Here is a 21053-nt window from a genome sequence, read left to right as displayed (position 1 = left end):
ACAGGATAGAGTAGCATGGAGAGCTGCATCACACCGGTCTTCGGACTGAAGGCCACAAGAAGAACAACGTATGTCCGGGCCACTTGATTGAGGTGTATACATGAACATATTTGTTCATAGTTTTGTGCGTATGCGTGTGTGTGTGTGTGTGTGACTGTGTGTGTGTATTTTTGAACACAGTTACCAAGTCTCTATAAACAATGGTCGGGAAGCTTCAAGGCAGATTAAAACTGAGTGCCCGACCGAGACTCGAACTCGGGACCTTTGCCTTTCGCGGGCAAGTGCCCTACCATCTGAGCTACTGAAGCACGACTCACGCCCGGTACTCACAGCTTTACTTCTGCTAGTATCTCGTCTCCTACCTTCCAAACTTTACAGAAGCTCTCCTGCGAACCATGCAGAACTAGCACTCCTGAAAGAAAGGATATTGCGGAGACATGGCTTAGCCACAGCCTGGGGGATGTTTCCAGAATGAGAACTTCACTCTGCAGCGGAGGTAGAGCACTTGCCCGCGAAAGGCAAAGGTCCCGAGTTCGAGTCTCGGTCGGGCACTCAGTTTTAATCTGCCAGGAAGTTTCATATCAGCGCACTATATCCATTTCATCTTCATCTACATCCTCTTCCATTTCTATAACATTGCCCTCAAGTACATCGCCCTTGTATAGACCCTCTATATACTACTTCCACCTTTCTGCTTTACCTTCTTTGCTTAGAACTGGGTTCCCATCTGAGCCCTTGATATTCATACAAGTCGTTCTCTTTTCTCCTAAGGTCTCTTTAATTTTCCTGTAGGCAGTATCTATCTTACCCCTAGTGAGATAAGCCTCTACATCCTTACATTTATCCTCTAGCCATGCCTGCTTAGCCATTTTGCACTTCCTATCGATCTCATTTTTGAGACGATTGTATTCCTTTTTGCCTACTTCATTTACTGCAATTTTATATTTTCTCCTTTCGTCAATGAAATTCAATATTTCTTCCGTCACCCAAGGGTTTCTACTAGCCCTCGTCTTTTTACCTACTTGATCCTCTGCTGCCTTCACTACTTCATCCTTCAAAGCTCCCCATTCTTCTTCTACTGTATTTCTTTCCCCCATTCTTGTCAATTGTTCCCCTATGCTCTCCCTGAAACTCTGTACAACCTCTTGTTCTTTCAGTTTATCCAGGTCCCATCTCCTTAAATTCCCACCTTTTTGCAGTTTCTTCAGTTTTAATCTACAGTTCATAACCAATAGATTGTGGTCAGAGTCCACATCTGCCCCTGGAAATGTCTTACAATTTAAAACCTGGTTCCTAAATGTCTGTGTTACCATTATATAATCTATGTGAAACCTTCTAGTATCTCCAGGGTTCTTCCATGTATACAACCTTCTCTCATGAGTCTTGATCCAAGTGTTAGCTATGATTAAGTTATGCTCTGTGCAAAATTGACGACTAAGGAAGAATTTCTCGTATTAAAAAGGATGTAAGACAGGTATATCGTTTTTCGTCCCGACTGTTCAATCTGTACATCGAAGAAGCAAAAATAAACGTAAGATTCAAGAGTGGAATTAAAATTCAAGGCGAACGGATATCAATGATAGGATTCGCTGGTAACATTTCTGTCCTGAGTGAAAGTGAAGAAGAATTACATTATCTCCTGAATAGAATGAACAGTCTAATGAATACAGAATATGGATTGAGAGTAAATCGAAGAAAGACGAAAGTAATGAGAAGTAGAACGAAAGTAGAACGAATGAGAATGGCACTGTTGATCGGTTTATTTTTAGCGACGAAGCCACTTTTAACACTAATGGGGAAGTGAATAGGCATAATTGTCGAATCTGGGGAACTAAGCATCCGTGAATGCATTGAATTTGAGCGGGATTCCCCAAAGGTATTTTTTTTTTTTTTTTGTGCTTTGTCACGTCGAAAACTGTACGGTCCATTCTTCTTCGCTAAGAGCACTGTCACTGGATATTCCTATTTGGAATGTTGCAGCAATGGATGATGCGTCAAATGCAATTGGACTCTCCATTCATCTTTCAGCAGGATGGGGTTCCACCCCATTTTCATCGTGAAGTTCGTGGGTACCTGAACACGGAGCTGCCACATTGATGGATCGGCTGTGCTACAGAAGGGCACAGCTGTTTCATGAAATGGCCTCCCCAATCACCAGAACTCACTCCGTGTGACTTTTTTCTGTGGGAACATTTTAAGACCTGGTGTATGTACCGCTTCTACCACGTGATGTAGCAGGGCTCGGGAAGAGAATAGGGAAAGCGACTGCCATAGTTGACGATGCCGTGCTGGGACGGGCATGGCAAGAATTCGATTACGTTATTGACGTCTGCCAGATCACTCATGGTTCGCATATCGAATGTTTGTAATATATATATATATATATATATATATATTTCAGCTTTACTTTCAGTGTAAACATCACAATAACTATGACCATTAACGAAATGAGGGCACATCATCATGAACCTGACATATGAAGCTATAAGTAAAGCAAAAATGAATTCTTTTTACTGAATAGTTTCTGTAAAATGTTTTGAGAAAGATTGCAGGTTGCGCGCCTCGATTCTGCCATCGCTGACCGGCCGAAAGGCGGAAAACCCTTAATGGCTTTCCCTTACAAACAAGACCTTGCCCAGCACTTTGGACGAAATTTGGTCATTACGCATCGGCCACCGTACCCTGCACGAGCTATATCAAGCTTGAACGCTATCCACTCGATCGCCGCCAGCCTAAGCTCAGATCCGCAGTGTACCGGTACACATTTGACGCATAAAACCTCTTTTGAAATTTTCTCGAAGTTGCCTAAGCAGTACGCTTTAACACTTGCACTTTATGTTGTCCTAATGGACTACTAAAAGTGTCCAAAGTCAGAAGTAAATACGTGACTCGAACGTCATGGCCTCGCCTTGTGAATCTATGTGATCGTTCCGTTACCTGTTCCTATAAATTGTAACAGGTTTTTCTATGCGTTGACTGATTCAGCTGTGACTCATTGATATTGTAACAGGTGCGCTGCCTAACACTGTAAAGGGTGCGTCATAATTATTAGCAAAAATGACAAAGGTTGAAAGTTCACGCTAATAGCAGCAGAAACGTCCCAGTAAATATAGATCGTATAAGGAAAGACAGTAGTGAAAAGCTCTTGACCTAGGTTTCAACCCTTATAAATGGGCCTTCTTGAAAAGTCTTATTACGTTTTACATGCTAATCATGATGTGCCGCCAACAGGCTTAGTCATAATTAAGCATGATTAGTATTTAAAACGTAATAAGACTTCTGAAGAAGGCCCATTAATATGGGTTGAAATCTAGGTCAAGAGCTTTTGACTATTACCTTCCGCAACTGGTGGCTGTTTTTATTCCATATATTACATTTGCACATTTGCTGCTGCAGCCATGCTTAAGATTCTACACCGACATCTGTGAAACAATTTCGAAGTGTGGTTACGAGCTACCACTGACTTCAGTGTGAAATACTGTTCTAGGCAGTTCAATTTTACTGGAAGAATAATGTTTACGATCTACTCCCCATATAAATGGGCTCAAATTTCAACCCTTGCCAATCATAACATGAAATTCAGTATTGCGTCCTCAGGTTGAATGTTAGAATTCATCAAATATCTTCTTTTGTATGTGACGATGACTTTCTTTAATGAAATGCAACACTGAAGTTAAAACAGGGTGTCTGCATGCTACTGAATGCATCCGAATGACACGAACGTCGGGACTAAGAGAAGCTGAGAATTTAGAGACAAAGATCCTACACAGAATAATGCACCCAAAGATCGTAGAGGGACAACAGAGATTACGAGGAAGGGAAAGACTGTACCAGGATTATGAAAGATTAATCGAATCAGTTTGAAAGGTAAGAATAAAATTTAACAGACATCTCCTTACGTTGGATGAGAAGAGGATGAGAAAATAGATTTGTGTTTTACCTAAAACAGACCTAAGGTTTCCGACGAATGGTTCCGGGAAGTGAGAGAGAATCTTCGACGGTCTGCATTAAATCTAGATTTCACAAGGAACCCCTTGAGTGCAAGGTTGCAAAAGGCCAATGATGTTTACGGCATTCGACGCCCCATATAGTGTCTACCAAGCAACCACCATATTGGCTGCTAATGGCAACACGGGGCGGAACTGAAGGTATCCAACGGTTGAGAACTTGGAGCACTCCCCTTGGTTAAATAGGATTTGAGATCCTTGTTGGTTTGTTTCACTGTGACAGGGCCGACCAGTTAAGTGATGTAAAGGATCCCAAATCTTATCTCTTCAGTTCCATTTGCTGTATAACCTAGCCCCACAAGGCATTTATGAATATTCTTAGGGTGCTCTTTGTATGCTATTTTTCTCTTACTACGTCGTCTGCCGTTTGGTTTTGCTTCAAGTTGCATTTTTGAAGCCGTAGCAGCTAATTACATTACCAGTTGAGATACTACCTAGGCCGTAAATATCAGTATTATTGTACTTAATAGATTACAGCGTGACATTTTACTTTAAATGAAGGTAGGTCCTCATGGGTTTCCTCCACAAAATGGTTCAAATGGCTCTGAGCACTATGGGACTTAACAGCTGAGGTCATCAGTCCCCTAGAACTTAGAACTACTTAAACCTAACTAACCTAAGGACGTCACACACATCCATGCCCGAGGCAGGACTCGAACCTGCGACCGTAGCGGTCGCGCGGTTCCAGACTGAGGCGCCTAGAACCGCTCGGCCACGTTTCCTCCACTATAAGTATTATATTGGATTTTACTTTTAAAAAATAAATTTAAAAAATGACAAGCTTTATTCAACGAAGTTGCTGATTGTGTACTGTCTAGTTCTGGTTTTTTAATGTTTTTGCATGTTCCCTTGTAAATCTGTCCAAATGGTTCAAATGGCTCTGAGCACTATGGGACTTAACATCTGAGGTCATCAGACTTAGAACTACTTAAACCTAACCAACCTAAAGACATCACACACATCCATGCCCGAGGCAGGATTCGAACCTGGGACCGTAGCGGTCGCGCGGTTCTAGACTGAAGCACCTAGAAGCGCTCGGCCACATCGTCCGGCTGTAAATCTGTGGTGTTACATAAAATGACTAGTAAATATCTAGACATGTTTTATTATATTGTGCTGGATGTGCACAGAGATTTGGTTTAAAGCCACTACTTTCATTTTCTAGCTGTAAGCGCTTTCATGATTACCCGTCACTTTCTGAGAGCTTGTTTTATAGACGATGATGTACACTACATGTAAACTCTTATTATATGGCATAGTGGAATGCCGAAACTGATAGTCAAAGTAAAATGAAGTAACATATCAGTTACAAGGCTGTTGGCGAATTTCATTGACGTTGACAGATAACACATTTGAAGGCGTTGTGTGCTGCGTTCAGTAGAGTAGCAGTTTGTGTTGGATGACCGTATCAGCATGGCAATGCATCGCATCATAAAACAGCATCTGTAAGGGAATGGATTGTGCGCAACAGCATCCTAAACCGACTGGCCTGCCCCCGGACCAGATAAGGTAGAACATTGACTTCGATTAAGACGTCAGCGTCCAACATCGCTGCCACCTCTGGTTTCCGCTCTTGAGGAATAAAGGGCTGACATTCCTCTGTAGACATTCAGAAACATCACTGGAAATGTTAGCACCACAGTTCTAGTCCTCATAAGTGCAAAAGATACATCCACCCATGCTGATGTCCACTAATAAGTGTCCAGATGCTTCTGATCAGACAGTGCACACAACTGAGAAGGGGAGGCCACGACGTTTGGAACGCGGATTTACTGCAAACTTCGTACACTCGTAGTACTTCTCGAGGACAACAAAATGCGTAAGCAGTAGCGCGTACTTCTCAAGCGTTATTGATAAAATCGCAAGGTAATTTCGGTCGTCGAATATATATTTGTGCGTGGCCATTTTAACCACGAAACGGCTGCGGGCGAATGGTGCCGGCACGGTAGCTCAGCGTGTTCGGTCAGAGCGTTAGCCGTTTAACTTTATGTTTGCCATGTTTTTACGAAAAATACCATCCTGCAACTTGTACTCGTAATGTCGAAAGCGACGATTAATTGTACGTCTTTCGAAAGCCGTCTGTGCCGGTCAAATCTTGGAGGTAACAAGTCGTTTCGGGCTCCTTCCAGGTATAAGGGATTTCTCAAATCAAGGACAAGCATACATTTTCAGTATCACTTTATGCGTTTGGTCGTTTACTAGTCGATAGTTATGAATATTACATTATTTATGATAATAAAAATAAGTAGACTGCCAAATAACATTGTAAATTTAATGAAATTTCATCCGATTACACGTATTTTCCCCATTACATCAATAACAAAGAAAATAAATGTGTTGAAAATAAAAAAGGACTGACGAACGGAACTCGATCCAGCGATCCAGCGGCTTGAACGCCAAACACTTTTTTTTTTTTTGGTTCCATATTGTTCGTTCAATTTGTTCAGGGCGGACATCCGATGACACCCGTGCAGTTTGTTCGTTCATCCGTTCGCTCAGTTTTTTTATTATAAAGGGTAGCTAACGCTCTGACCAAACACGCTTTAAAAAAAAAAATCTCATTTTGTTCGCTTTTGTTCGTTGCGTCTGCTCGGGGCGGACGTCGTAAGACATCCGTTTAAGTTCGTTGATGATCGATTAACTCAGTTTTTTTTTATTACAGAGGGCACGTAACCCTCTGACCGAACACGCTTTTTTTTTTTCTTTTCATTTTGTTTGATATAGTTCGTTACGTTTGGTCTGGGCGGACGTCACAAGACATTCGCTCAAGTTGATCGTTGATTCCTTGACTCAGTTTTTTTATTACAGAGGGCACGTAACCCTCTGACCGAACACGCTTTTTTTTTCTTTTCATTTTGTTTGATATAGTTCGTTGCGTTTGGTCTGGGCGGACGTCACAAGACATTCGCTCAAGTTGATCGTTGATTCCTTGAATCAGTTTTTTTATTACAGAGGGCACGTAACCCTCTGACCGAACACGCTTTTTTTTCTTTTCATTTTGTTTGATATAGTTCGTTGCGTTTGGTCTGGGCGGACGTCACAAGACATTCGCTCAAGTTGATAGTTGATTCCTTGACTCAGTTTTTTTATTACAGAGGGCACGTAAGCCTCTGACCGAACACGCTTTTTTTTTTCTTTTCATTTTGTTTGATATAGTTCGTTGCGTTTGGTCTGGGCGGACGTCACAAGACATTCGCTCAAGTTGATCGTTGATTCTTTGACTCAGTTTTTTTATTACAGAGGGCACGTAACCCTCTGACCGAACACGCTTTTTTTTCTTTTCATTTTGTTTGATATAGTTCGTTGCGTTTGGCCTGGGCGGACGTCACCACAAGACATTCGCTCAAGTTGATCGTTGATTCCTTGACTCAGTTTTTTTATTACAGAGGGCACGTAACCCTCTGACCGAACACGCTGAGCTACCGCGCCGGCAACACACTGAGCTACTGTGCCGGCACCATTCCGCCGCAGCCGCTTCATGGTTAAAATGGCCACGCCCAAATATATATTCGACGAACGAAGTTACCTTGCGATTTTATCAATAACGCTTGAGAAGTACGCGCTACTGCTTACGCATTTTGTTGTCCTCAAGAAGTACTACGAGTGTACGAAGTTTGCAGTAAATCCGCGTTCCAAACGTCGTGGCCTCCCCTTGTGAGACTGTAAATCTAGGCGCTGCAGTCTGGAACCGCAAGACCGCTACGGTCGCAGGTTCGAATCCTGCCTCGGGCATGGATGTGTGTAATGTCCTTAGGTTAGTTAGGTTTAACTAGTTCTAAGTTCTAGGGGACTAATGACCTCAGCAGTTGAGTCCCATAGTGCTCAGAGCCACTTTTTTTTGTAAATCTAGCTGTGTATTAACTTTATTCAATTTGTGAAGGTGGCGGTGGTACTGACCTGCATGTTGCAGATCTTGTAGCGGACGGGTTCGCCCCGGCAGCCGGCGGCTGTCTCGCAGCGTCGCAGCTGGAAGGACGCGCCGCCGTCGCATGTCCTGGAGCAGGGCGACCACGCCGACCACGGAGACCAGCCGGCGTCCGGGCCCGCGCGACGCTGCACGGGCTGCTGCTGCTGGAACACACCACAGCGTCTTGCTCACTGCCTGCCCACAGTTCACCACAGTACAGTAAGGCTAAATCGTGTGAGGGGCAGGAATCGCAGATTGCCACAGGGATCAGTTTTGGGGCAAGCCCCATTTAGCTGCCGAGAATTCTTCCGGGTTGTATGGCTGTGGTCCATGGAACTCTTCTAACCTGACGTTTCGTCCAAAGCTACGTTGGACACCTTCGGTGGTGCTCCTGGTTGTGATGAGTCGGAAAAACTCAGCACAACCAGGAGCACCTCCGAAGATTTCCAACGTAGCTTTGGACAAAACGTCAGGGATAGAAGAATTCCATGGACCACGCCCATACAACCCGGAAGAATTCTCGGCAGCTGAAACATCCGGTCGTGAAAGCCTTCATTGTACAATCCCCATTCCCTTCACCTAGCAAATGAACTAAGCGCACTGAAATAAAATGAACCGATCGGTGGATTGATGTGTGCCCACATCAAACATTTCAATTCAGTCTGCTTCCGTACGCGGAATAACACACACACATAAAAAAAAAGTTTTACATCACACCGGTTCACAGAACTCCTGAAGATAGTCGTTGACTGTGGATATTGTATCACAGACACTCCGTTTGACTGTTCAGAGATGTCACTAAAACCACCCAAAGATGTATACAGCCATCCATGGGCAGCGTCCATTAGACGGAGCGGGTCCGACAGCCGATCAGTTCCAGTCATTCCTGTACACCCAAAGGAAGGATCGTCTTACTTGAACTATCCTACAGCACAGCGTCAAAGATTGAATATTACACACTTCCTCCACCTTAGGCAAATGGAGAAAATTGTTTGGTTCTTTTTGAATTAGATTAGATCTATGGTGCGTCTTAAGGCGCTTATGGAGGCAGCACTTAATTCGTGGGTTGCTCCTAACAAAATATGAAAACAGCGTTTTTCAACCATCCTTTCGCCATCAGCAACGGATATTGCAAATAACTAACAGCAGCAAAATATTCAAATTTTTCTCTAGGCATTTATCTAGTAGCGCCATTTTTCCTTTTAAAAAATCTTTATCCGTTATCGAGAAACACCCCAAAAACAGAGTTTTTGGGTACCAAAACCGAGTCGTGTATTCCAAGACGACTTTGCACAGCAAATGGCTGTAACGTTCACGATGTATTCCTAAGATCCCGATTTCGATCCATCTCGAAAATATTCTTCATATCCTTATCTGTTTCCGAGATACAAAGATTCGAAGTTACCGTACTTGTACACGTAAAATACGCACGTAAAATCAGGTGTGAGCCGAAGTCTAAATTGCTCAAATTTTAATGGTATTCCCTCTAGGCATTTATGTGGAAGTTCCATCTTCCCGTTTTCAAATATCTTTATCTGTTATCAGGAAGTATCCCAAAAAACATCGTTTTTTGGGTACCAAAACCAGGCCAATATATTTACAGTATAATCCTCAGATCCCGATTTCGAATAACCTTGAGAATTTTATTGATATCGTTATGTTTTCGAAGTACAGATGTTCAAAGTTACCCTACTTGTACACATAAAACACGCAGATAAAATACGGTGTGAAGCAAAAATGTAGTGTACAAAGTGATATAGCACGAAGAAATATGCTGTAAAGTGTGTTCATAATCATCAGAATTCCGGGAACCCTATGTTGTAGTACTGAAGCACACGAAATGTTTTTGTGCACGTAACATCCGGTCTGAGATGTAAAATTACTTTTGCGTTATTTCAATTCCATGTAAGTAAGCTATCCACATTTTACTGACCGACAGAGTTGTTCCCAAATGAGTGATATGCCCATTGTAGCAGGGAAAAGAAGGGAACCAGCGGAAAAATGCTTCTATCGGAGCACAAAAGAAGGCGAATATGCTCCTGTTTAAAATTGTCTGGAAAGTCGGACACCAACCGTCTCATTCTACCTTCTCAGCACCTTTAAAAAGCATTGACATGCGAGAATATTTGTGCCTTTTATGCAGAGAGAGTTGGAGGCAGTGGCAGTGGGAAAGAGAGGGAAGAGGGATAATTACTGGAAGACAGTGGTGTTGGTGTAGAAATAACGAAGGAGATAATGCAGTGGGAGAGAAAGATACGGACACACTGGCTGTGGTACTTAGCTGACAGTGACAGAACAGTGCAAGGAAAGAGTGAAGAGGCAGTGCCAATGGGAGAGGAATAAAGAGAAGGAGAATGTGGAAGTGGATAAGAGCCAGTGATAATGAGAGACAGAGTAAGATAGAAATAGCGAAGTGAGAAGAGACAGCAGTAGTGGGAAGGAATGGATGACATAATAGCGACAAGAGAAGGTGAAAGGGAGACTGTGACAGTGAAAGGAGCTAATGGTAGTAGGACAGAAAGAAAGAGACTGTGATTGTGTGACAGCAGACTGTGACGGAGAGAGAGAAAGAGATAATGACAATGAGTTGGGCTGAATGAGTTAGATTGGGCAATACGACAGGACGGGTACGATCGTTACAGCGATGGACCAGGCTAGCGGGTGTAAGCGAGTTACAGTCAGAAGAGCTTGTGGGAGCGCGAGAAGAAATGCACATTAAAAAGAGCTTGAGCAGAACAGTTGTATTTAAGCAGCCGAATTGGAGTCAATTATTATGAGCTATCTTTTGAAAAAAATTGTTTTGGGGACACGAAAGACACCTAAAATGTTTCTTATAATTAATAATAAACAAAAATAGCGCGTACTTCGGTGTATGCCGGCCAGTGTGGCCGAGCGGTTCTAGGCACTCCAGTCTGGAACCGCGCGACCGCTACTGTCGCAGGTTCGAATCCTGCCTTGGGCATGGATGTGTGTGATGCCCTTAGGTTAGTTAGGTTTAAGTAGTTCTAAGTTCTAGGGGACTGATGACCTCAGATGTTAAGTCCCATAGTGCTCAGAGCCATTTGAACCATTTTTGAACTTCGGTGTAGTTTTTTTCCTTTCGTTTTGGTCATCTAGAGAGTACGTGAGAAAATTCAGTTCCTCCTAATCTGATCTTTGCTTCTCCTCCAACATTCTTTCATTGTTTTTTCTTTCTTCAAACCACTTCACACGTAATGTTCTATTATTGCTTCTGTTTTGGAATCCTTCTGAAAACAACTCTCTATTTTTTTTTACATATTCTTATTTAAAGGAGTTACAGAATTCCCGTCTCCCCTCCCTGGAAAGCTTATATCAATTTTACGTGTAGAGCAGTAAAGCAGAGCGTGGGAGGTTACAAATGGTTCAAATGGCTCTAAGCACTATGGGACTTAACATCAGAGGTCATCAGTCCCTTAGACTTAGAACTACGTAAACCTAACTAACCTTAGGACATCACACACATACATGCCCGAGGCAGGATTCGAACCTGCGACCGTAGCAGCCGCGTGGTTCCGGACTGAAGCGCCTAGAACCGCTCGGCCACAGCGGACGGCGGGAAATTACAGGTGGAAAACTGTAGGAGCAGACGCAGATTAGAGGAGACAAGTCAGTTTGTTGTTGTTGTTGTGGTCTTCAGTCCTGAGACTGGTTTGATGCAGCTCTCCATGCTACTCTATCCTGTGCAAGCTTCTTCATCTCCCAGTACCTACTGCAACCTACATCCTTCTGAATCTGCTTAGTGTATTCATCTCTTGGTCTCCCTCTACGATTTTTACCCTCCACACTGCCCTCCAATGCTAAATTTGTGATCCCTTGATGCCTCAAAACATGTCCTACCAACCGATCCCTTCTTCTAGTCAAGTTGTGCCACAAACTTCTCTTCTCCCCAATCCTATTCAATATCTCCTCATTAGTTACGTGATCTACCCACCTTATCTTCAGCATTCTTCTGTAGCACCACATTTCGAAAGCTTCTATTCTTTTCTTGTCCAAACTGGTTATCGTCCATGTTTCACTTCCATACATGGCTACACTCCATACAAATACTTTCAGAAATGACTTCCTGACACTTAAATCTATACTCGATGTTAACAAATTTCTCTTCTTCAGAAACGATTTCCTTGCCATTGCCAGTCTACATTTTATATCCTCTCTACTTCGACCATCATCAGTTATTTTACTCCCTAAATATCAAAACTCCTTTACTACTTTAAGTGTCTCATTTCCTAATCTAATCCCCTCAGCATCACCCGATTTAATTTGACTACATTCCATTATCCTCGTTTTGCTTTTGTTGATGTTCATCTTATATCCTCCTTTCAAGACACTGTCCATTCCGTTCAACTGCTCTTCCAAGTCCTTTGCTGTCTCTGACAGAATTACAATGTCATCGGCGAACCTCAAAGTTTTTATTTCTTCTCCATGGATTTTAATACCTACTCCGAATTTTTCTTTTGTTTCCTTTACTGCTTGCTCAATATACAGATTGAATAACATCGGTGAGAGGCTACAACCCTGTCTCACTCCTTTCCCAACCACTGCTTCCCTTTCATGCCCCTCGACTCTTATAACTGCCATCTGGTTTCTGTACAAATTGTAAATAGCCTTTCGCTCCCTGTATTTTACCCCTGCCACCTTCAGAATTTGAAAGAGAGTATTCCAGTTAACGTTGTCAAAAGCTTTCTCTAAGTCTACAAATGCTAGAAACGTAGGTTTGCCTTTTCTTAATCTTTCTTCTAAGATAAGTCGTAAGGTTAGTATTGCCTCACGTGTTCCAACATTTCTACGGAAGCCAAACTGATCTTCTCCGAGGTCCGCTTCTACCAGTTTTTCCATTCGTCTGTAAAGAATTCGCGTTAGTATTTTGCAGCTGTGACTTATTATACTGATGGTTCACACCTGCTTTCTTTGGGATTGGAATTATTATATTCTTCTTGAAGTCTGTGGGTATTTCGCCTGTCTCATACATCTTGCTCACCAGATGGCAGAGTTTTGTCATGACTGGCTCTCCCAAGGCCATCAGTAGTTCTAATGGAATGTTGTCTACTCCCGGGGCCTTGTTTCGACTCACGTCTTTCAGTGCTCTGTCAAACTCTTCACGCAGTATCTTATCTCCCATTTCATCTTCATCTACATCCTCTTCCATTTCCATAATATATTGTCCTCAAGTACATCGCCCTTGTATAAACCCTCTATATACTCCTTCCACCTTTCTGCCTCCCCTTCTTTGCTTAGAACTGGGTTGCCATCTGAACTCTTGATATTCATACAAGTGGTTCTCTTCTCTCCAAAGGTCTCTTTAATTTTCCTGTAGGCAGTATCTATCGTATCCCTAGTGAGACAAGCCTCTACATCCTTACATTTGTCCTCTAGCGATCCCTGCTTAGCCATTTTGCACTTCCTGTCCATCTCATTTTTGAGACGTTTGTATTCCTTTTTGCCTGCTTCATTTACTGCATTTTTATATTTTCTCCTTTCATCAATTAAATTCAATATTTCTTCTGTTACCCAAGGATTTCTATTAGCCCTCGTCTTTTTACCTACTTGATCCTCTGCTGCCTTCACTACTTCATCCCTCAGAGCTACACATTCCTCTTCTACTGTATTTCTTTCCCCCATTCCTGTCAATTGTTCCCTTATGCTCTCCCTGAAACCCTGTACAACCTCTGGTTCTTTCAGTTTATCCAGGTCCCATCTCCTTAAATTCCCGCCTTTTTGCAGTTTCTTCAGTTTCAATCTGCAGTTCATAACCAATAGATTGTGGTCAGAATCCACATCTGCGGCTGGAATTGTCTTACAATTTAAAACCTGGTTCCTAAATCTCTGTCTAACCATTATGTAATCTATCTGATACCTTTTAGTATCTCCAGGATTCTTCCAGGTATACAACCTTCTTTCATGATTCTTGAACCAAGTGTCAGCTATGATTAAGTTACGCTCTGTGCAAAATTCTACAAGGCGGCTTCCTCTTTCATTTCTTCCCCTCAATCCATATTCACCTACTATGTTTCCTTCTCTCCCTTTTCCTACTGATGAATTCCAGTCACCCATGACTATTAAATTTTCGTCTCCCTTCACTACCTGAATAATTTCTTTTATCTCGTCATACATTTCATCAATTTCTTCATCATCTGCAAAGCTAGTTGGCATATAAACTTGTACTACTGTAGTAGGCATGGGCTTTGTGTCTATCTTGGCCACAATAATGCGTTCACTATGCTGTTTGTAGTAGCTCACCCGCACTCCTATTTTTTTATTCATTATTAAACCTACTCCTGCATTACCCCTATTTGATTTTGTATTTATAACACTGTAATCACCTGACCAAAAGTCTTGTTCCTCCTGCCATCGAACTTCACTAATTCCCACTATATCTAACTTTAACCTATCCATTTCCCTTTTTAAATTTTCTAACCTGCCTGCCCGATTAAGGGATCTGACATTCCACGCTCCGATCCGTAGATCGCCAGTTTTCTTTCTCCTGATAGCAACGTCCTCCTGAGTAGTCCCCGCCCGGAGATCCGAATGGGGGACTATTTTACCTCCGGAATATTTTACCCAAGAGGACGCCATCATCATTTAATCATACAGTAAAGCTGCATGTCCTCGGGAAAAATTACGGCTGTAGTTTCCCCTTGCTTTCAGCCGTTCGCAGTACCAGCACAGCAAGGCCGTTTTGGTTAATCTTACAAGGCCAGATCAGTCAATCATCCAGACTGTTGCCCCTGCAACTACTGAAAAGGCTGCTGCCCCTCTTCAGGAACCACGTGTTTGTCTGGCCTCTCAACAGATACCCCTCCGTTGTGGTTGCACCTACGGTACGGCCATCTGTATCGCTGAGGCACGCAAGCCTCCCCACCAACGGCAAGGTCCATGGTTCATGGGGGGAAGTCAGTTTATCTATAACGTTTGGTGTAAATGGTAGGGAGCGGTGGAGAATCGAACTCGAAAGTGACTGGTTGGCGATTTACTAATACTTAGCTACGTGCAATCCAGTAATTTTTCTTCGTAATTGAAAAAAGAACGAAATAGATTGGATGATCACTAATAAAGAAGACAGCCTCCCCTAATTAAAAAAACAACGAAAGAGATCGTACGATCACTAATAGCAAAGAGAGACTCTCGTGTTACCCAGACTGTCATAATGAAAAATGTTTCAGTTTCAGTAAACTGTGAGAGAAACACGGTACAACTCCTCGCCAATTCGACAAAAACTGAGCGCCTAATGAACGCTATCACGGCTGAGGGCGCCACCCTACCGTATAAACGACATTTTGGCCGCTTTTAGCTCCGACCAGCCCCCGCTGCGCATTTTTAACTCATTTCCGTTTTTTAGCAGGGGTCATTCAGAAATTCAGAGCTAATCACGTTACGTTGCATGATGCTGTTTCAGTTTTCTCTCGTGCCCGTGAAGACAGACCGCTTTAATTAAGGTGAGCCGGAACGCACTTCGCTAGTAATTCACGAGCCAATCAGCGAGAGGCTCACTGCGTTGCGCTTAATAAAGGGCTGCAATCTCTCTCTCTCTCTCTCTCTCTCTCTCTCTCTCTCTCTCTCTCTGTGTGTGTGTGTGTGTGATTCAGAGAGAGAGAGAGAGAGAGAGAGAGAGAGAGAGAGAGAGAGAGAGCGGGCGTGCGCACTTGTAGTATGCCATGGTGATATTGCAGCACAACACTGCAGCTCTCGGAATCAGCTTTGCATGGAGCACCTGAACACATCTGTGGAACGTCAGATCCGCATATCTAGAGGCACTCAGTCATGAACTGGGAAACTGGCGTCTATGCATACTATGTTGCCGTAAATCTTGACACACTCAGCTTCCATATTCCGGTCTGTCATTATTATTATGAACCACGATCTGGGCGCCTGTTAATGTAACTTGCAGATTAAATTGTCTCGCAGAAGCTCAGTAGCCTGGTTATATCTGTATGTATGGATACAAATTCTTCAAGAGAAGTGAACTGAAAGTGCTTTTCTATGCCATCAGATCCAAAATCGGTAAAGTCTTCAAATTAGCTAAAAGTACTTTAGTTTTTAAGGCGGAGACTGTGGCGTGTTTGCAACCAATCAGTTTTATGTCTTCTTCTTTTGTGTTAAAGATATTAATCGAGTCCGGCCCCGAGAGTTTTCTTAAAACAAAAGCTGAGTTGGAATAAAAAATCGCAGTTAATAATAGATACACATAACAGAGGCTTTAGTCATCAATAACATATTGCCCTTTACTGTTTACAACACTCTGCCAACGACGGAGTATCTTTCTGATTCAGCGACTGTAGAAATCACGTGGTTTTGAGGCGAAGAACTCCAAGACTCATGTTGGCAGCGCATTTTCATTTCGCAAACGAAGAGAACGGAAAAGATGAAAATCTGGGGTCGAAGATCAGGTTGAATAAGGTGGGTGCGGAATGACCTCCAAACCCAATCCCTGTATAGCGTTTTTGTAAGTTTAGCAGAATGCGTCAGGGAGTTATCGTGGAGTAAAATCACTTCACGCAGTCTTCCTGGTCGTTTTTCTTGGACTGCGTCTTCAAAACTGCTCAGTTGTTGACAATATTTGATAGAGGTGATGGTTCCATCTCGGGGAAGCAAATCGTGGTATACCAGACAGTCGCTGTTCCGCCACATGCAAAACATTATCTCTTATAAATGCGCTTAGGTCTTTGTATGGGGAATTGCTGTTTTTATTTTGGTTTAACCATTGCTTTCTGTCCCTTAAGTTGGCAGAAAGACACCATTTCCCGTCACCAGTAACGATACAGGACAGGAATTATCGGTATTGTTCACGAGTCAACTGATGACGTGGAAGTAGAGATGCACGCTGTTTTTTGTGATTTTGGCTTCTACACCTACATCTACATCCATAGTCCGCAAGTCACCTGACGGGGTGTGGCAGAAGGTACCTTGGGTACCTCTATCGGTTCTCCCTTCTATTCCAGTCTCGTATTGTTCGTGGAAAGAAAGATTGTCGGTATGCCTCTGTGTGGGCTCTAATCTCTCTGATCTTATCCTCATGGTCTTTTCGCGAGATACACGTAGGAGGGAGCAATATACTGCTTGACACCTCGGTGAATGTATGTTCTCGAGACTTCAACAAAAGCCCGTACCGAGCTGCTGACAAGGGAACCTCCCCATCGCACCCCCCTCAGATTTAGTTATAAGTTGGCACAGTGGATAGGCCTTGAAAAACTGGACACAGATCAATCGAGAAAACAGGAAGAACTTGTGTGGAACTACGAAAAAAATAAGCAAAATATACGAACTGAGTAGTCCATGCGCAACATAAGCAACATTAAAGATATTTGGAACTCAGGAGCGTCGTGGTCCCGTGGTTAGCCGGAGCAGCTCTGGAGGGAGAGGTCCTTGGTTCAAGTCTTCCATCGGGTGAAAATTTTACTTTCTTTATTCTCGCAAAGTCATGATCCGTCCGTTCGTTCATTGACATCTCTGTTCACTGTAATAAGTCTAGTGTCTGTGTTTTGCCAGCGCACCGTAAAAAAACCGTGCGATTAGTAGACGAAATAACGTGCCTCTCCAGTGGGCACCGAAAACATTTGCTCGCAAGGTCATACGTCAACCGATTCCTCCACAGGACAACACGTCTGATGTATTCTATACGACACTGGTGACGGCATGTGCGTCACCTGACAGGAATATGTTGTCGACCCATTTCTAACTTATACACTTGGCGAATGGGTAAAAAGATTCTTCTACCTTGCCGATTTAGGTTTTCTTGTGGATGTGATAATCACTCCCAAAAAAGTGATGAAAACATAGGAGTTTGTCACATGAACTGCAACAAATGACTGCAACAGTTTCACAGTCGCACAGTTTTCCCTGTGCTCTGTCAAAACATACGTTTCTAACGTTTTCAAATTTTTCCGTGTGTAGACCGTCAAATCCTGCATGTGTCCAAGCAAATCGGAACATGTCCTGGAATTTTGGAGAGCGAAGTTGATTATGTTTGAATGCCTTAACTTTGATAATAGTCTGAAAATAAAAAATTTTTCACACGAGGGGGGCTTGAACCAAAGACCTTTCGCTTCGCAGCTGCTCACGCTAACCACGGGACCACGGCGCTTCAGAGCTTACATTGCCCTTGATGCTGCTTATTTTGCCCATGGACTACTCAGTTTGTATATTTTGCTTATTTTTTTCATAGTTCCACACAACTTCTTCCTGTTTTCTCGATTGATCTGTGTTCAGTTTTTCAAGGCCTATCCACTGTGCCAACTAGTAATTAAATCTGAGGGGGGTGCGATGAGGAGGTTCCCTTGTGAGAGTCACTCCTGCAAAGTCTTCCACTGGAGTTTACCTATCATCTCCGTAACGCTTTCGCGATTACTAAATGATACTGTAACGAAGCGCGCTGCTCTCCGTTGGATCTTCTCTATCTCTTCTATCAAGCCTATCTGGTACGGATCCCACACTGGTGGGCAATATTCAAGCAGTGGGCGAACAAGTGTATAGTAACCTTCTTTTCGGATTGTATTTCCTTAGGATTCTTCCAAAGAATCTCAGTCTAGCATCTGTTTTACCGACGATCAACTTTATATGATCATTCCATTTTAAATCATTCCTAATGCCTACTCCCAGATAATTTACGGAATTAACTGCTTCCAGTTGCTGACCTGCTATTTTGTAGCTAAATGATAAAGGATCTTTCTTTCTATGTATTCGCAGCACATTACACTTGTCTACATTGAGATTCAATTGCCATTCCCTGCACCATGCGTCAATTCGTTGCAGATCCTCCTGCATTACAGTACAATTTTCCATTGTTACAACCTCTCGATATACTACAGCATCATCCGCAAAAAGCCTCAGTGAACTTCCGATGTTATCCACAAGGTCATTTATGTATATTGTGAATATCAACGGTCCTGCGACACTCTCCTGCGGCACACCTGAAATCACTCTTACTTCGGAAGACTTCTCTCCATTGAGAATGACATGCTGCGTTATGTTATCTAGGAACTCTTCAATCCAATCACACAATTGGTCTGATAGTCCATATGGTCTTACTTTGTTCATTAAATGACTGTGGGGAACTGTATCGAACGCCTTGCGGAAGTCAAGAAACACATCTACCTGGGAACCCATGTCTATTGCCCTCTGAGTCTCGTGGACGAATAGCGCGAGCTGGGTTTCATACGATCGTCTTTTTCGAAACCCATGCTGATTCCTACTGAGTAGATTTCTAGTCTCCAGAAAAGTCATTATACTCGAACATAATCCGTGTTCCAAAATTCTACAACTGATCGACGTTAGAGATGTAGGTCTATAGTTTTGCACATATGTTCGACGTCCCTTCTTGAAAACGGGGATGACCTGTGCCCTTTTCCAATCCTTTGGAACGCTACACTCTTCTAGAGACCTACGGTACACCGCTGCAAGAAGGGGGGCAAGTTCCTTCGCGTACTCTGTGTAAAATCGAACTGGTATCCCATCAGGTTCAGCGGCCTTTCCTCTTTTGAGCGATTTTAATTGTTTGTCTATCGCTCTGTCGTCTATTTCGATACCTACCATTTTGTCATCTGTGCGACAAGCTAGAGAGGGAACTACAGTGCAATCTTCCTCTGTGAAACAGCTTTGGAAAAAGACATTTAGTATTTCGGCCTTTAGTCTGTCATCCTCTGTTTCAGTACCATTTTGGTCACAGAGTGTCTGGACATTTTGTTTTGATCCACCTACCGCTTTGACATAAGACCAAAATTTCTTAGGATTTTCTGCCAAGTCAGCACATAGAACATTACTTTCGAATTAATTGAACGCCTCTTGCATAGCTCGCCTCACATTACATTTCGCTTCGCGTAATTTTTGTTTGTCTGCAAGGCTTTGGCTATGTTTATGTTTGCTTAGAGCATTCGGTAGCCATAAAGCAAATTTTTGAACCTTCCCCAGTTGCATGCAAATGTCGAACGATGGTGGAATGATCACAATTCACAACTTTTGCCATTTTCCGAGTACACTGACATGGATCATTGTGGATTAATGCTTTTAAACGTTCTTCATCAAACCCCGAAGATGTCCTGAACTTGGAGGGTCACTAAGCTCAAATCCATTTTCTCGTCGAGCTCTGTCCAATGGCATTGTCCCCATACACGGCGAAATTGTTTTTGGCTGTCTCCGTTGTTGTCACCCCTCTATTGATCTCGAACAGAAGAATGTATCGGAAATATTCCGATTTCTCGACTTGGCTTTACATTTTCTAGCGTTCACAGCTCCACTCACTATCTCCAAACGACAATATGTAAATTCAAATAGCAACAGTGAACTAGAAATAAAACATGAAAATCGATAAATTATCCCACCAACCAAATATTTTGGGTGCGATACTGACATACGTTCGCCACAAACGGAGAAGGCAGAAATCAATCTGCTGTGAGTGTATTCACACGCTAGCATCAGCCATAATTAGGGAGCTGGCATCGTTGTGAAGCAAGCTGCATCTACAGGAACTGTTCTAAATTTGAAATTGCCCTATGTAGGCTACTTGAGGAGTCGAGTGCCACGGAAAACAGCAATGGCAAAAGATGCGGGCTGTGTCCCAGCAAACGAAAGGTGGATATTGTGCGGCATTACAACCTCAAATTCCTTCAAGGCCGTAGTTTACAAGGACGAATTTCGATAGATCTAAGATTTCTAAGATCATTCGACTCCCCTTTAACCACGCACCTTTTTCAATACATCTATATGGAATCAACAGTTACGATTCCCCTGCATGTGAGTGTGATTTTGAGTCAGAAGCTTACCTAAACCACATCTCGTTTTCGTGTCCCTAATTTGACTGTAAAAGAACAGAAGTTTTGAAGACTTTGACGTCTGTGTTGCCTCTTCCTTCAAGCAACTTCTTCTATTCTGATTGTTAAAGACACTTGACTTTATAAAGTGACTGTTAATATCCTCAACAGTATAAAGAAAAATCTGTAGATTACTTTAGTACTGCCATTTTCATTTATTTGTATCACTTACGTTTAAGTTTAAGTAATAACGTGAACGGATAACACATGAATGTCACGTTTACTTATCATGCTAGTTATTAAAAATTATGCTGTGGAAGAAAATGTTGACAGCTTGAGCTTATAATTCTGTAACTATGCATTTGTGTGTTTTGTCTG

General features: G+C 42.7%; 1 protein-coding gene across 1 annotated transcript in view; it reads right to left on the bottom strand.

Moving 5' to 3' along the window:
* LOC124798414 (protein madd-4-like) overlaps nt 1–21053 on the bottom strand; it is a 473991-nt gene that overhangs the window by 386469 nt on the left and 66469 nt on the right. The window contains exon 2 of the mRNA XM_047261811.1: nt 7905–8078. Within this exon, the coding sequence (XP_047117767.1) occupies nt 7905–8078 (174 nt within the window). The remainder of the gene's footprint in view (nt 1–7904; nt 8079–21053) is intronic.

This window comes from Schistocerca piceifrons, chromosome 5 (assembly GCF_021461385.2).
Source record: "Schistocerca piceifrons isolate TAMUIC-IGC-003096 chromosome 5, iqSchPice1.1, whole genome shotgun sequence".
Classification (NCBI taxonomy): domain Eukaryota; kingdom Metazoa; phylum Arthropoda; class Insecta; order Orthoptera; family Acrididae; genus Schistocerca; species Schistocerca piceifrons.
The sequence above is the reverse complement of the archived record's forward strand: the minus strand, read 5'-3'. Positions and strand labels throughout refer to the sequence as shown.